Source organism: Salvelinus namaycush, chromosome 20, assembly GCF_016432855.1.
Source record: "Salvelinus namaycush isolate Seneca chromosome 20, SaNama_1.0, whole genome shotgun sequence".
In the NCBI taxonomy this organism is placed as follows: domain Eukaryota; kingdom Metazoa; phylum Chordata; class Actinopteri; order Salmoniformes; family Salmonidae; genus Salvelinus; species Salvelinus namaycush.
The window spans coordinates 50,413,829-50,430,975 of NC_052326.1; the positions used below are offsets into that span (position 1 = coordinate 50,413,829).

Sequence of the window (17,147 nt, forward strand, 5' to 3'; positions counted from 1 at the left end):
GAGCAGGCCCTACTGTTGGAAGAAGGAGCGGAGCAGGCCCTACTGTTGGAAGAAGGAGCGGAGCAGGCCCTACTGTTGGGAGGAGCGGAGCAGGCCCTACTGTTGGGAGGAGCGGAGCAGGCCCTACTGTTGGGAGGAGCGGAGCAGGCCCTACTGTTGGGAGGAGCGGAGCAGGCCCTACTGTTGGGAGGAGCGGAGCAGGCCCTACTGTTGGGAGGAGCGGAGCAGGCCCTACTGTTGGGAGGAGCGGAGCAGGCCCTACTGTTGGGAGGAGCGGAGCAGGCCCTACTGTTGGGAGGAGCGGAGCAGGCCCTTCTGTTGGGAGGAGCGGAGCAGGCCCTTCTGTTGGGAGGAGCGGAGCAGGCCCTTCTGTTGGGAGAAGGAGCGGAGCAGGCCCTACTGTTGGGAGAAGGAGCGGAGCAGGCCCTACTGTTGGAAGAAGGAGGGGAGCAGGCCCTACTGTTGGAAGAAGGAGCGGAGCAGGCCGTACTGTTGGAAGAAGGAGCGGAGCAGGCCCTACTGTTGGAAGAAGGAGCGGAGCAGGCCCTACTGTTGGAAGAAGGAGCGGAGCAGGCCCTACTGTTGGAAGAAGGAGCGGAGCAGGCCCTACTGTTGGGAGGAGCGGAGCAGGCCCTACTGTTGGGAGGAGCGGAGCAGGCCCTACTGTTGGGAGGAGCGGAGCAGGCCCTACTGTTGGGAGGAGCGGAGCAGGCCCTACTGTTGGGAGGAGCGGAGCAGGCCCTACTGTTGGGAGGAGCGGAGCAGGCCCTACTGTTGGGAGGAGCGGAGCAGGCCCTAGTGTTGGGAGGAGCGGAGCAGGCCCTTCTGTTGGGAGGAGCGGAGCAGGCCCTTCTGTTGGGAGGAGCGGAGCAGGCCCTTCTGTTGGGAGGAGCGGAGCAGGCCCTTCTGTTGGGAGGAGCGGAGCAGGCCCTTCTGTTGGGAGGAGCGGAGCAGGCCCTTCTGTTGGGAGGAGCGGAGCAGGCCCTACTGTTGGGAGGAGCGGAACAGGCCCTACTGTTGGGAGGAGCGGAGCAGGCCCTACTGTTGGGAGGAGCGGAGCAGGCCCTACTGTTGGGAGGAGCGGAGCAGGCCCTACTGTTGGGAGGAGCGGAGCAGGCCCTACTGTTGGGAGGAGCGGAGCAGGCCCTACTGTTGGGAGGAGCGGAGCAGGCCCTACTGTTGGGAGGAGCGGAGCAGGCCCTACTGTTGGGAGGAGCGGAGCAGGCCCTACTGTTGGGAGGCGCGGAGCAGGCCCTACTGTTGGGAGGCGCGGAGCAGGCCCTACTGTTGGGAGGCGCGGAGCAGGCCCTACTGTTGGGAGGCGCGGAGCAGGCCCTACTGTTGGGAGGCGCGGAGCAGGCCCTTCTGTTGGGAGGCGCGGAGCAGGCCCTACTGTTGGGAGGCGCGGAGCAGGCCCTACTGTTGGGAGGCGCGGAGCAGGCCCTACTGTTGGGAGGCGCGGAGCAATGGAGGAAAACCATTCAATGAATGACATTACCTCATTCAACTGGTTGTAACTCCAGTACCTAATAAGATACTTATCAGAGATACTTAAGATTCTAACAACGATAGTGTGTTATATAGAGTTATTTTGGAAAAGTCGAGGACAGAGGACGGCATGAGAAAAAAAAATGTACTAAATTAATACAATTCATGAGCAGTCAAAATGACTAGTGTTAAATGGGTTTGAATTAAAGTTGTGTTGTGATTTTATTTATTTTTTAAATGCGTTTGGAATAAATTATGTTGATATAGTTGGAGGGAGATAAAGGGGCTCTCTGATATTTGTTGGCTCTCTGTTGCAGCAATTCCCCCCTCTGCATAGAGTCCTCCAACGGCCCCACAGTGAGACCTTCACACACACCCATTAACCAAGATGGCCGCTCCACCCCATCCCTAGAATCCATGTCCAGGGAGGACAGCGACAGCGACTCCACACACACTCCTCCCCAAAACCAACAGGAAGGCCAGGCGTGCAACAACAACAACCTTCCTCCCACAAATAATAAAAACAAGAAGACGGAACAAACAGACCAGAATTGTAACTCTTTCCTCTACTGGAGGCCTCCGTTAGCGGATATCAGCCAGGAGCTGGAGATGCTGAAGGGCCAGGGTCCTCGGACTCGGACAGAGGGAGAAAAGAAGGTGGTGGTAGAGGACAGGAAGATGTCCAGTCTGGAGCCAGCCACCTGCTCTCAGATCCAGAAGGTATTGGACTGCCTCCAGCCCCACATGGACGACCCTGATGTACAAGGTGAGGATTGAGGGAAACATGTCTCGTCAAAGGTTGTTAATTAAGTAAAGAAATTGGTTCAATTATTTTGGACAAGTTGTGTTTTATGGTGACACAATGCACTCACTGAACTTAATAATCTGGACATTTGGGAGTTTGAGCTTGACCTGTGTATTCAAATCAAACTTTATTTGTCACATGCGTCGTATACAACAAGTGTAGACTTTACCGTGAAAGCCCTTAACCAACAGTGCAGTTCAAGAAGAGTTAAGAAAATATTTACCAAGTAGACTAAAATAAAAAGTAAGAATAACAACAATGAGGCTATATACAGGGGGCACGGGTACCAAGTCAGTGTGCGGTGGTACAGGTTAGTTGAGGTAATTTGTACATGTGGGTGGGGGTGAAGTGACTATGCAGAGATAATAAACAGAGAGTAGCAGCAGTGTACAACATTTTTATTAATTGGTGGCGATTTTATTAATTGTTCAGCAGTCTTATGGCTTTGGGGTAGAAGCTGTTGAGGAGCCTTTTGGTCCTAGACTTGGAGCTCCGGTACCTTTTTATGTCACATTTACAACTGTGTGTGTGTGTGTGTCTTTCCGCATGCGTCTCCCAGCCCAAGTACAGGTGCTCTCGGCTGCCCTAAAGGCTGCCCAGCTGGAGAGCCAGTCTGAGGAGGAGGGTGAGTCAGAGAGCCAGACACCAGAGGATGGAGAACCAGATGAGAAGTCCTCCCAGAACAGAGTGATCACAGAGGAGACACAGACACCTGAGCCACCAACCCAGCAGGCCAAGGACCCAGCACCCACAGAGGAACAGAAAGAGGCAGAAGCTGACACTGAGAAGGAGCCAGAGCCTCATGAGTCACCCCACAACTCGCCTGTCCTAATACGGGATGACTCGGACCACAGCAGTGTGGTAAGTCAAAATGACTTTGATGAATTGCTTTTTGAAACTGAGAGACTATGTAGAACTTTAACACTGTTAAAGAGACTATATTGAACTTTGACAAGTGAACAAACAGATCATCGACCATCTCAAATCCCACCATACCTTCTCCGCTATGCAATCCGGTTTCCGAGCTGGTCACGGGTGCACCTCAGCCACACTCAAGGTCCTAAACGATATCATAACTACCATCGATTTTTTTTTTAAACAGTACTGTGCAGCCGTCTTCATCGACCTGGCCAAGGCTTTTGACTCTGTCAATCACCGTATTCTTATCAGCAAACTCAACAGCCTTGGTTTCTCAAATGACTGCCTCGCCTGGTTCACCAACTACTTCTCAGATAGAGTTCAGTGTGTCAAATCCGAGGACCTGTTGTCCGGACTTCTGGCAGTCTCTATGGGGGTGCCACAGGGTTAAATTCTCGGGCCGACTCTTTTCTCTGTATATATCAATGATGTCGCTCTTGCTGCGGGTGATTCTCTATACATCTGCCCCTTCTTTGGACACTGTGTTAACAAACCTCCAGAAGAGCTTCAATGTCATACAACACTCCTTCCGTGGCCTCCAATTGCTCTTAAATGCTAGTAAAACTAAATGCATGCTTTTCAACCGTTCGCTGCCCGCATCCGCCCGCCCGACTAGCATCACTACTCTGGACGGTTCTGACTTAGAATATGTGGACAACTATAAATACCTAGGTGTCTGGCTAGACTGTAAACTCTCCTTCCAGACTTACATTAAGCATCTCCAATCCAAAAGTAAATCTAGAATCAGCTTCCTATTTCGCAACAAATCCTCCTTCAGTCATGATGCCAAACATACCCTCGTAAAACTGACTATCCTGCCGATCCTTGACTTCGGCAATGTCATTTACAAAATAGCCTTCAACACTCTACTTCGCAAATTGGATGCAGTCTATCACAGTGCCATCCATTTTGTCACCAAAGCCCCATATACTACCCACCATTGCGACCTGTATGCTCTCGTTAGCTGGTCCTCACTACATATTCGTTGCCAAACCCACTGGCTCCAGGTCATCTATAAGTCTTTGCTAGGTAAAGCTCCGCCTTATCTCAGCTCACTGGTCACCATAGCAACACCCACCTGTAGCACGCGCTCCAGCAGGTATATTTCACTCGTCATCTCCAAATCCAACACCTTCTTTGGCCGCCTTTCCTTCCAGTTCTCTGCTGCCAATGACTGCAAAACTCACTGAAGTTGGAGACTTATCTCCCTCACTGACTTCAAGCATCGGCTGTCAGAGCAGCTTACCGATCGCTGCAGCTGTAGACAGCCTATCTGTACACAGCCTATCTGTAAATAGCCCATCCAACCAACTACCTACCTCATCCCCATATTAGTTTTTCTTCTCTTTTGCACACCAGTATTTCTACTTGCACATCCTCATCTATCACTCCAGTGTTAATTGCTGAATTGTAATTACTTCTCCACTATTGGCCTTACCTCCTTACTTCATTTGCAAACACTGTATACAGATTTTTCTATTGTGTTATTGACTGTACATTTGATTATCCGATGTGTAACTCTGTGTTGTTGTTTTTGTAGCACTGCTTTGCTTTATCTTGGCCAGGTCACAGTTGTAAATGAGAACTTGTTCTCAACTGGCCTACCTGGTTAAATAAAGGTGAAACAAATTAAATAAAAAGACTATATGGAACTTTGACACTGGGGCTGCTCTTGATGGAGAGAAATACGGTCCAGAAGTTCCCTCATGTTTGTCTGTGCTAGCTGACTGGTATGTTTGTCTGTGCTAGCTGACTGGTATGTGTGTCTGTGCTAGCTGACTGGTATGTTTGTCTGTGCTAGCTGACTGGTATGTTTGTCTGTGCTAGCTGACTGGTATGTTTGTCTGTGCTAGCTGACTGGTATGTTTGTCTGTGCTAGCTGACTGGTATGTTTGTCTGTGCTAGCTGACTGGTATGTGTGTCTGTGCTAGCTGACTGGTATGTTTGTCTGTGCTAGCTGACTGGTATGTGTGTCTGTGCTAGCTGACTGGTATGTTTGTCTGTGCTAGCTGACTGGTATGTTTGTCTGTGCTAGCTGACTGGTATGTTTGTCTGTGCTAGCTGACTGGTATGTTTGTCTGTGCTAGCTGACTGGTATGTTTGTCTGTGCTAGCTGACTGGTATGTGTGTCTGTGCTAGCTGACTGGTATGTGTGTCTGTGCTAGCTGACTGGTATGTGTGTCTGTGCTAGCTGACTGGTATGTGTGTCTGTGCTAGCTGACTGGTATGTGTGTCTGTGCTAGCTGACTGGTATGTGTGTCTGTGCTAGCTGACTGGTATGTGTGTCTGTGCTAGCTGACTGGTATGTTTGTCTGTGCTAGCTGACTGGTATGTTTGTCTGTGCTAGCTGACTGGTATGTGTGTCTGTGCTAGATGACTGGTATGTGTGTCTGTGCTAGATGACTGGTATGTGTGTCTGTGCTAGATGACTGGTATGTGTGTCTGTGCTAGATGACTGGTATGTGTGTCTGTGCTAGATGACTGGTATGTGTGTCTGTGCTAGCTGACTGGTATGTTTGTCTGTGCTAGCTGACTGGTATGTTTGTCTGTGCTAGCTGACTGGTATGTGTGTCTGTGCTAGCTGACTGGTATGTTTGTCTGTGCTAGCTGACTGGTATGTGTGTCTGTGCTAGCTGACTGGTATATTTGTCTGTGCTAGCTGACTGGTATGTTTGTCTGTGCTAGCTGACTGGTATGTTTGTCTGTGCTAGCTGACTGGTATGTGTGTCTGTGCTAGCTGACTGGTATGTGTGTCTGTGCTAGCTGACTGGTATGTGTGTCTGTGCTAGCTGACTGGTATATTTGTCTGTGCTAGCTGACTGGTATGTTTGTCTGTGCTAGCTGACTGGTATGTGTGTCTGTGCTAGCTGACTGGTATGTGTGTCTGTGCTAGCTGACTGGTATGTGTGTCTGTGCTAGCTGACTGGTATGTGTGTCTGTGCTAGCTGACTGGTATGTGTGTCTGTGCTAGCTGACTGGTATGTGTGTCTGTGCTAGCTGACTGGTATGTGTGTCTGTGCTAGCTGACTGGTATGTTTGTCTGTGCTAGCTGACTGGTATGTTTGTCTGTGCTAGCTGACTGGTATGTTTGTCTGTGCTAGCTGACTGGTATGTTTGTCTGTGCTAGCTGACTGGTATGTTTGTCTGTGCTAGCTGACTGGTATGTTTGTCTGTGCTAGCTGACTGGTATGTTTGTCTGTGCTAGCTGACTGGTATGTTTGTCTGTGCTAGCTGACTGGTATGTTTGTCTGTGCTAGCTGACTGGTATGTTTGTCTGTGCTAGCTGACTGGTATGTTTGTCTGTGCTAGCTGACTGGTATGTTTGTCTGTGCTAGCTGACTGGTATGTTTGTCTGTGCTAGCTGACTGGTATGTGTGTCTGTGCTAGCTGACTGGTATGTTTGTCTGTGCTAGCTGACTGGTATGTTTGTCTTTGTATCTACTCCTGTTGTTGGTCAGGAGTCGGAGCTGATGGAGAGCCTGGAGGGGAAAGAGGACTCTGCTTTCAACCAGGTGTGTGAGGAAAAGTCCAAGGTCCAGGTCAGTTAGTCAGTTCTGTCAAACACTGTATTTCTGAATTTCTAATAAACCTTACTATACACATAAAGGGACATTTATGATCCAGTCAAGTCTGGGGTACATCTACCTTTAAGTTGTTTTGTCTGAGAAGAGTAAAATGATCCAATGTCCAAGGAATTGCGAAGATCTAGGGCCAGTGTTCCAGAACCAGATTCAGCCTAGTCCTGGTCTAAAATGCAAATCTCCATTGATGGTGCATTTCAGTCCAGTACGGGGGTTAAGCATGGTACAGATCCAGCAGCCAACAAAAGGAAAGACGAGACAAAACTAGATGAAATTCTAATTCTATGTTGTAAAACAGCTGACTGGGGAATTGAAATACAAAAGGTTGAGTACAGTGCTGAAACTTTGCTACAAAGTTGCTAGCTACTTGTAGCAAGGTATTTAGCAAACAAGTTTCATGAAATACATGCAACCACTGGCTGGCTCACCAGCTCACTTTGTGACTTGACAACGAAATATTAGCAAGCCAGGCTAGCTAACTGCAGCTATCCCCACAGAAATGGAAAGCTGGCTGTAAGCTTGGCTGGCTAAACACGGAACGTCAGCGCACTGTTATCTTATTGGCTAAACGGACACATCTTGTCTTTAGCTAAGATTTAACATGTGGAATTTTGGAAACTCCAGCATCCGACATGAGACGTTCTAAAACTACACCATTCTGATCACGAACACTTAAAGCAGTCCATTCTCGTCTCAGCTGTTGAATGTGAATCGGGCTTTCGTTCGTGTCGGGGAACCCAGCCCCTTTTGTCCCTTCAACTGAGGGCTGCTGCCATGTTTATGATAGTAACAAGTTTGAACCACTCTTGCACCCCACTCCTTCCTCCAGAATGTGATTCCCCAGCAGCTGCTGGACCAGTATCTTTCCATGACGGACCCGGCGCAGGCCCAGACGGTGGACACTGAGATCGCCAAGCACTGTGCGTTCAGCCTACCTGGCGTGGCCCTCACCTTGGGCCGACAAAACTGGCACTGCCTAAAGGACACGTACGAGACCCTCGCCACCGACGTACAGGTGGGTGCTTTTGGATTCAAAAGTTTTCCTTTGCGTGCCCAAGAACACGACAGAGGAAACTCAGGGTCTTGATAAGAGCTTGGTTTGGAACGAAAAGTGAACAACACACTATTGTATTGACATCATCTCATCACTGGAGATTGATACGTCAGAAAACAACAGTTACATTTGTGTTTTAAATCCTATGCACGTTGCTATGCTAATGGCCAGTCCAGTGACTGCTTGGTCACAGGTCTCATGACGTAATATTGACCTGTTAGTTTGCAACCAAAAGCAATACACCTTGTCATTCTGACTTGTTTGCTTATTTCTGGGCGAATTAGATGGGACAGCGGTCGAGAGGAGAGAGTGTGCTGAAATAGCAGTGGCTATACTCTCAATTACCACCTCTGACCTGACAGGTCATGTTGACTATACTCTAATTAATCCTAATTCTCTCTAACATGGAAACGTCTTGTTTTGTGACGATACAAGCTAACCCCCTGGCTGTACTCATTACCCCTACAGTGGAAAGTGCGCCGGACGCTGGCGTTCTCCATCCACGATCTGGCCCTGATCCTGGGGGACCAGCTGACGGCGGCCGACCTGGTGCCCATCTTCAACGGCTTCCTTAAGGACCTGGACGAGGTGCGCATCGGCGTGCTCAAACACCTCTATGACTTCCTCAAGGTGAGACCACCATACGTGTAACGAGCAACTGTGTAGCGATTCTAAATCGGCTGTCTACATAGGCTACACATTCAAATGAAAACGTTTGGTCCACCTGCTGTGCTGTTTTACTAGCCTGGTCCCAGATCTGTTTGTGCTATTCTTACCAACTCCATTGCTCGTTGTCGAGCCAAACATTGACAAGGAGTTGGCATGAGAGCACAAACAGACTGGAACTCAGGCTACCATATTACGTGTCACATGGTACATCTAGAGTGGATTTTAAATGTGGATGTCTGCCTGACTTGACCTGTGTACCGGGTTCATATGGTTGTCATAGAACCAATTTCCAAAAACTCATTTTCCCATCTCAAGTAAGTGTCAAATAAAGTAACAGGGTTGACCGTAACAGGGTTAACGATTTGATCTTAAATCATCTATAAATCCCCTCTTGACAGGGGGAATGGAAGCTTGTTGTGTTGCAACAGGGAGGGGCAATTTGAATGGAAGCTTCACAAAACATTTTTATTGTTAAAACATTTGTTGCCTGTCTCTGTGGGTAACAGGGTTGACGTGTTATGCTCGACCCACTCAGTTTTCCACCACAAAACACCAGAAAATGACCAAAAAGGGTAGAACTAGCTGATCTGCTTTTATACTTTGAGTTAACTATTAGTTACATTTTTCATTTGAAGAAAATATTTAAAAAGGAATACTTTCACCATATTAAAACGAGAGTTCAGTTTACGTAACAAGGGTTGACCTTTTTAAAAAAGCGACAAATGTAAATGATTCACTAATCACATGAAAGGAATAGTAATCTTAGAAGTCACAGAGGGTGCACAGAGCGACATGGTAAAGTGCTACATTTATGCATTTTTCCAAGTCTTTATTTATGTAAAAATTGATTTCTTGAATTCTCTATTTGGTCTATATTAAGGGACACTTAATTTAATTGAACAGGCTTTTAAAATGCAATATCGGTGCACAATTTCTACTGAAAATATCAAAGTAAAACAAAAGGCACTCTTTTTGTGGAACGACCCATAACTTGGATCTGTTTCTGTGTTGTTAAAGCTTTCTGTCTTGTCTTGTGGCAGCTGCTCCATGCGGAGAACAGGAGAGAGTACCTGTACCAGCTTCAGGAGTTCATGGTGACGGACAACAGCCGCAACTGGAGGTTCAGATACCAGCTGGCCGAGTGAGTCTCCCATTCATTTAGATCAGGGCCAATCTTTCTCATTCATCTGGGATCGAGGCCTCCAGATTTCTCCCAATAGAGGGCGCACTTGCCACCAGACTGTGATGGCATGCACACTTTTAGTATTCCACTTGGATCGGCCTTCCAATGGATCACAGGGTTTCATCCAGGTCAGCAGGATGGATCAGCCAATGAATTATGCTCCTGAGCAGGACGGCATATGACAGTAAATCACTAACGTTGGGCCCGTATCCTCAGTGTCTCGGAGTAGGAGTACTGATCTAGAATCAGTTTTGCCTTTTAGATCGTAATAAGATTATATGGACAGATCCTAGATCAGCACTCCTACTCTGAGACAGTTTGTGGATACAGGTCCTGGCCCCGTATCTGTTTGTGCTCTTGTCTACTCCATCAAGCCAAACACGACAATGAGTGACAGGGACTTGGCATGATAGCACAAACAGACTGTCACTCAGGTTAACATGGCGCTCCATGCTGTCACAAAAGCAGTCGCCCTCTTGGTTTTATTTACTCTGAGCTCCCAATGCATATAGAAGTGTTGTTGGACTCCCTTATGGAGTGAAGATAGCAGAGAAAGAAAATGTACTTTTTATAAGATGACCCCAGTGCGTGTTGAACAGAACGTCTTCATGTGTTTGTCCACAGGCAGCTGATCTTGATCATGGAGTTGTACAGCCACGATGATGTATATAACTACCTCAGACAAATAGCACTGACCCTCTGCTCAGACAAAGTGTCAGAGGTCCGGTGGATCTCTTACCAGCTGGTAGGCATGCCATTTGTACTTGAATTTGTTTGGGGGGTGGAATGATGTAACAATGTTTTTTTTATTGTTTAACAGCCTCAAGTACTCATATTGTCCTCAATGATATGAGGTGTGGAAGTGACAGTCATCTCATCTTCATGCAGTGACCTGCCTTAAGAATGGGAAGCACCCAAACATTGTTTGTGTCCCAAATGGCTGAAAATATTCCATTGTCTGTGTCAGGTCCACATTAGGTAGACACCAATAGAAAAATAGGAAATTACTATGAAATAACAAAATATTTATTCGTTTTTATTTGATCATCTCCTCTCTGCTCAGGTCAACCATCTAACGGTATCTCAGTGCTTCCCATACTCTACTGTCTTTTAGTCATCCTATTTAGCTAGGCTAGTGGCTAACTGGTAGCTGCCTAAGTATGCTGCAGAGCTGTCTGACAAAATCATTTGACTAGTTCTTTAAAGAAGATGTGGCATACTTTGAAGACTGCTTATTACCAGCTCCTACAACTATCAATCGGGTAGAGCTACCTCACGAACTGTCTCTATCCCTCTCGTCGTGTTGTGTACATTCCTCTCGTGCAGTCTGTTCTGCGGGCTCTGTTCGAGCCAGGAAGAACAGGCGCAATGGATTGTGGTCATTGTATTTAATTACCACGTTTATGCGCTGAACTATGTTGAATATTTGCTTCATGAAAACTACAACTCCCTTCATCCCAACATCCCACATACACTATATAGATAAAGGTATGTGGACACCCCTTCAAATGAGTGGATTCGGCTATTTCAGCCACACCTGTTGCTGACAGGTGTAAAATAGAGCACACAGCCATGCAATCTCCATAGACAAACATTGGCAGTAGAATGGCCTTACTGAAGAGCTCAGTGACTTTCAACGTGGCACCGTCATAGGATGCCACATTTCCTACAAGTCAGTTTGTCCCGATCAACTGTAAGTGCTGTTATTGTGAAGTCGAAACATCTAGAGGCAACAACGGCTCAGCCGCGAAGTGGTAGGCCACACAAGCTCACAGAACGGGACCGCTGAGTGTTGTAGCGTGTAAAAATCTGTCCTCGGTCGCAACATTCACTAATGAGTTCCAAACTGCCTCTGGAAGCAACGTCCACACAAGAAATGTTCATCGGGAGCATTATGAAATGGGTTTCCATGGCCGCACACAAGCCTAAGATCACCATGCGTAATGCCAAGCGTTGGATGAAATGGTGTAAAGCTCGCCGCCATTGGACTCTGGAACAGTGGAAACGCATTCTCTGGAGTGATGAATCACGCTTCACCATCTGGCAGTCCGACGGACAAATCTGGGTTTGACGGATGCCAGAAGAACGCTACCTGCTCGAATGCATAGTGCCAACTGTAAAAAATGGTCTGGGGCTGTGTTTCATGGTTTGGGCTTGGCCCCTTAGTTCCAGTGAAGGGAAATCTTAACGCTACAGCATACAAGGAATTTCTAGATGATTTTGTGACAACTGTTTGGGGAAGGCCTTTTCCTCTTTCAGCATGACAATGAAGTCTCTGCAACAATATTCCAACATCTAGTGAAAAGCCTTCCCAGAAGAGTGGAGGCTGTTATAACAGCAAAGGGGGACCAACTTCATATTAATGCTGATGATTTTGGAATGAGATGTTCGAAGAGCAGGTGTCCACATACTTTTGGTCATGTATTGTATTTACATACACAGCCCTGATAGGATGGTCTACAGCCCACCCATTACCCAGATGAACAGTCATTGGTTTATTATAATCAGATCACATTGTGACATCATGATGTGGGCCAAAACATCCCTCCTTCCTGAACAGGCTGAAATTCCAGGCATTTTCTTCAAACGGTTCATACACAATTTTATACTGTTATTCCGACCTCATATTGTGGAAATGTCATCAAATATCATCTTGTCTGTCCCAGGTGGTGGAGATCTTACAGAAGATGTATGCGTGTGGAGCCCACGAACTGGGCCTGAACTTCATCAACGAGCTCATCGTCCGCTTCTGCCACTGTCCAAAATGGGTGGGCCGCCAGGCCTTTGCCTTCATTTGCCAGGTCAGGACACACATAGTACTTATGAAAATAAATCCTTACAAACACTAATCCCAATAACTGCTGCCTTCAAAAAATGCTTTAGTGTGAGATTGCATCAGCCATGCTTGCCATAGCACTATTCTGAAAGAAGGCGGAAGTGAGAATTGTATGCCTGACTGCTTGGTCATGTTCATTAGGCACCAAACAGAAGGGAAACTGATTTTTAAAACATTTTCTTTTGCATTCCCTAATGAACACGACCCTGCTTACCATCTGTCATCTGTTTTTCTATTAACTCACTCTCCGCTGTGTTCCCCAGGCCATCGTGGAGGAGGACTGTATGCCCATGGACCAGTTTGCCCAGCACCTCCTCCCCAGTCTCCTCAGCCTGTCGTTGGACCCCGTGGCCAACGTCCGCGTGCTGGTGGCCAAAGCACTGCGGCAGAGTGTCATGGAGAAAGGTAAAGACTGGGCCCTCTTATCGACCCAAGAATATGTTTCATGCATGTAGATGCTTTATGCTATTGAGAAAGTCAAGAATGGAATAGAACATCATTTGTCTTCGAGAGGGAATATGTCTCACACATTTAAAAGCCCACACCAGAAAATCCACTTTTTGGAGATGAAAGATGATGGCCAGAGCTTACCCATGATGTTGTAAATGATTTACGTCAATAGGTCATCATTTTAGTGAAAGGGTGATATATTTGGCCTTGAAGTGGGAAATCCAAGGTGGGACATTTGTGGAAATCTGTGTCAATGCCATGTCTTTTCCTATGAGATAACGTGCAAATTCTTTTCAGGGCTGGGTTTTATTTAAATGTTACCACCCACCAGCATGGCATTGTTTATTAATCAGAAACAGCTGCAAAGTTCTTCCTCTTAGCAAATGAGCTGAGCCAAAACAGCCTTTCGTCCTGCGCCATGGAGCATGTTAAAATAGGGTGTGAGCTATCTCCTGTTAGTGATACAAGGCAACCTCCAAAGTGTTTCAAACAGAGGACTTGATTGACATATTGTGTATGGGAATGTTCTTAAACAGATTATAACCTGGGTGGTTCGAGCCCTGAATACTGATTGGCTGACAGCCGTGGTACTGTAATCAGACCATATACCACGGGTATGACAAAACATCTATTTTTACTAATTACAATGGTAACCAGTTTATAATAGCAATAAGGCACCTCTGGGGGCTTGTGATATATGGCCAATATACCACGGCTAAGGGCTGTATCCAGGCACTCCGCGTTACGTCATGCTTAAGAACAGTCCTTAGCCGTGGTATATTGGCCATATACCACACCTCCTCGTGCCTTATTGCTTAAATAGAAACAGAAATAGACGTATGATGCAATAAACATTAAATGAATAAATAGCAGGAGAAGAGCATAACTACTAATTATATTGAATAGAGCAATACCAATAGGCAAGTCAAGCACAGTACATGATAATAAATGGTGACTGGTCTTGCAGGTACATTTACATTTTAGTCATTTAGCAGACGCTCTTATCCAGAGAGACTTCCAGTTAGTGAGTCTCCCAGTTCCAACAGATTTTCTCTCTCGTTGCATGTTGTTGTTTTTGCTCCTCCCAAAATGTGTTACGCAGTATGTTCCAATATCCAAACGAGTATAGCACTCAGAATATTGTTTTCCCTCTTCTGTGGATTATTTTCTCCCTTCATTTTGTTGTTGAGGTTTTGCCCTCTATTCCTCATTGTTCCCTATAGTTCTCCATGTTTCCTACATTCTTATATTTAATTATGTTAAGTATTGCTCACCGGTCCACCCATTAGGGCCTCATTGACTTGAATTGGGAAACCCATTCTAGTAATTATATTTCTATAGTTGTGACCCATGTAAAATGCACTTTAAATAAATACTGACTTGACTTGTACTTGCAGCGTACTTCAAAGAGCCGGGCAGTGCCTACTTAGAAGAGCTGGAGGAGACGGTGATGACCCTGCAGGCGGACAAGGACAGAGACGTACGCTTCTTTGCCAGCCTGGACCCCAACATGATGCTTATGGACACTTCTGCCTTAATCTAGAACCAGCCAGCCTGCTCCGACCCACAGCCAATAACTACCACCAGCATCAGACCGGACCAGACCACTCACCTGCAGGAAATAAAGGCACTGATACATAAACATACATACAATCAGTCATGTGCTCTCTCTCTCTCTCTCAAACACACACTCATACACAAACTCTCATACACAGACACTCATACACACACACATACTTGATCTGAAAACAGCACCTAGCTAAGCTAAACCAGCCACTGCAAAATGGCGTCGGATCCCAGGTAGAAATCAACCCACCATGCGGCTCGGCTCGGCTCGCATCCCGTCGAGTCACCTCAACCCATCCGTATCCAGGCGGTTCTCCAGGTCCTCCGGTTTCATCACGGTTTCTCTCTCTCTTTTCATCTTGTCTTCAATGACCTCCGTAACCACTACTGCTTAGGAGAAGGAACAACCGCACCACTTGGCACGAAACAAAATATGTTAATGAACTCATGGCATCTTCCCTCTGTGTGTTTACTATGTCAATAATGTGATTCAAGTCTCCCAGAGACCAATGAAATACCTCTGGACATTACTCAGGTCAGTTTTGCCATAGGGGCGTTTAGCTTATAGAAGGAGGTGCAGCTCTTTAGAACGTCACAGATAGAAATGTAATGTATAGATAGACGCACTAGAATTGTGATTATTCTATATACAATGCATCTGTACATTCTGTAACGCTGCTCTCCCCTGAATAAACCTCTGGTGTCAGCAGGACCTCTGGTGACAGCGGGACCTCTGGTGTCAGCGGGACCTCTGGTGACAGTCAATTTTGCATCCAAATGGCACCCTATTCCCTTTATAGTGCACTACTTTTGACCAGGGCCCATAATCTGGTCAAAAAAGTGCACTGTATAGGGAACAGGGTGCCATATTGGATGCAGCCCTTCAATTGTATTTTGGGTGATCACGACTCAAGGACTTATGATAAAGTGACAGAGTTTGTTGTAAACCTGTAAAAAGAAGAAGCAGAAAAAGAGATTGATGGTTTGCTAAAGACCTGTGAAGCACTCCCCCTTATCCACGGTGTAGTCCATCATTGTAAATAAGAATTTGTTCTTAACTGACTTGCCTAGTTAAATAAAGGTTAAATAAATTTAAAAAAATGTAAATCCACTTCAACATTTTGGCTTTTCGGTCAGTCAGACCACTGCACTGACCACAATCAATTGTACAGTATAGGAATGGTTGTGTTCCAGACGCTCTGACTATTACATCTCATTAGTAGTGAAATAAGTATGTTGGAGAATAAATAACTTCCGAACATTGGCAAGAGTTGTATATCTTAACCTATATAGCCAGGGGATCCAAGGCCAGATTTAGGGTTTTCTGTAGAGACATGAGTGTGGATATAACGGGAGCTGTCACCAAGTCACTTTTGTAGTCTTTGTAATCTTTTTTTCTCACCTGTTCACATGGCAACCCGTTTTTGACCATAGACACGACTTGAAATCCTAAACTGATTGCGGTGTGGCGTGCATCTCAAGTCTGTCTTCCATCTTATGGAAATGTTCACTGCTGTAGACTACCTAACGCATCTCATCTGTCAGCAATTTTCCCCATCTTGTTTTTTTATGGTAGAACTGTTAATATATATGCATTTTATGAAATGTATTTTTCTTTTCAATTATGTACCATTGTTCAAAGATTTTATATCTGAACTTTGCAATTCACAACCTTTGTAATATTCAATGGTTTCTTTAAAATATTTTTTATGTATTGTTATTTTTAGTATTCTGTAATTAAATTTATAATATAAATCAGAAAAAATCAAGACATTTGTAATGTGTAGCCTATCTAACAAACTACCTTGTATAACCAACAAATGAATTGTGCAAAGGAGTGTTTGCAAATGAGTCATTGTCACAAAGGTTCAAAACACCTGCAACACAAATTTTTGATTAATATAAAACTCAGCTAGGTAATTTTCCATGAAGAAGAATTGTTACTTGCATTTTTTAAAGTATTTGTGTGATACTTGAAGTTTAAAACGTAAAGTGAAGCGGTGAAATATAGTCAGTAAAATCTATGTTCTGAATACTATCGACAGACTACTACACTGAACAAAAATATAAACACATGTGAAGTGCTGATCTCATGTTTTATGAGCTGAAATAAAAGATTCCAGAAATGTTTCATACGCACAAAAAGCTTATTTCTCTCATATTTTGTGCACATTTGTTTTACATCCCTGTTAGTGAGCATTTTATCCTTTGTCAAGATAATTAATCCTGTTTTGTCACACAACAGAATGCCATTGATGTCTCAAGGTTTGATGGAGCGTGCAATTTCCATGCAGGAATGTCCAACAGAGCTGATCATTTAATGTTAATTTCTCATCCTCCGCCGTCGTTTTGGAGAATTTGGCAGTACGTCCAACCCTCACATCCGCAGATCACGTGTAACCATGCCAACCCAGGTCCTCCACATCTGGCTTCTTTACCTGCAGGATCGTCAGAGGGGGTGAAGAGTATTTATCTTTGTAATAAAGCCTTTTTGTGGGGAAAAACTCATTTTGATTGGCTGGGCTTGGCGCCCCAGTGGGTCGGCCTGGCTCCCAAGTGGGTGGGCCTATGCCCTCCCAGGCCCACCCATGGAACAG

General features: G+C 45.8%; 1 protein-coding gene across 3 annotated transcripts in view; it reads left to right on the forward strand.

Moving 5' to 3' along the window:
- The window catches only part of LOC120065472 (serine/threonine-protein phosphatase 4 regulatory subunit 1-like), a 30,029-nt gene extending 13,345 nt beyond the window's left edge, over positions 1-16,684 (forward strand). Inside the window, exons 11-20 of one of the 3 annotated variants that reach the window (XM_039016517.1) lie at positions 1,806-2,254; positions 2,853-3,154; positions 6,670-6,750; positions 7,622-7,807; positions 8,315-8,476; positions 9,556-9,656; positions 10,323-10,443; positions 12,365-12,499; positions 12,798-12,939; positions 14,382-16,684. In XM_039016517.1, the coding sequence (XP_038872445.1) occupies positions 1,806-2,254; positions 2,853-3,154; positions 6,670-6,750; positions 7,622-7,807; positions 8,315-8,476; positions 9,556-9,656; positions 10,323-10,443; positions 12,365-12,499; positions 12,798-12,939; positions 14,382-14,527 (1,825 nt within the window). In that variant the 3' untranslated portion in view covers positions 14,528-16,684. Of the gene's footprint in view, positions 1-1,805; positions 2,255-2,852; positions 3,155-6,669; positions 6,751-7,621; positions 7,808-8,314; positions 8,477-9,532; positions 9,657-10,322; positions 10,444-12,364; positions 12,500-12,797; positions 12,940-14,381 lie in introns of those variants that run through there. The other 2 variants (XM_039016518.1, XM_039016519.1) reach the window with 2 other exon arrangements.
- Positions 16,685-17,147: the final 463 nt, after the last annotated feature.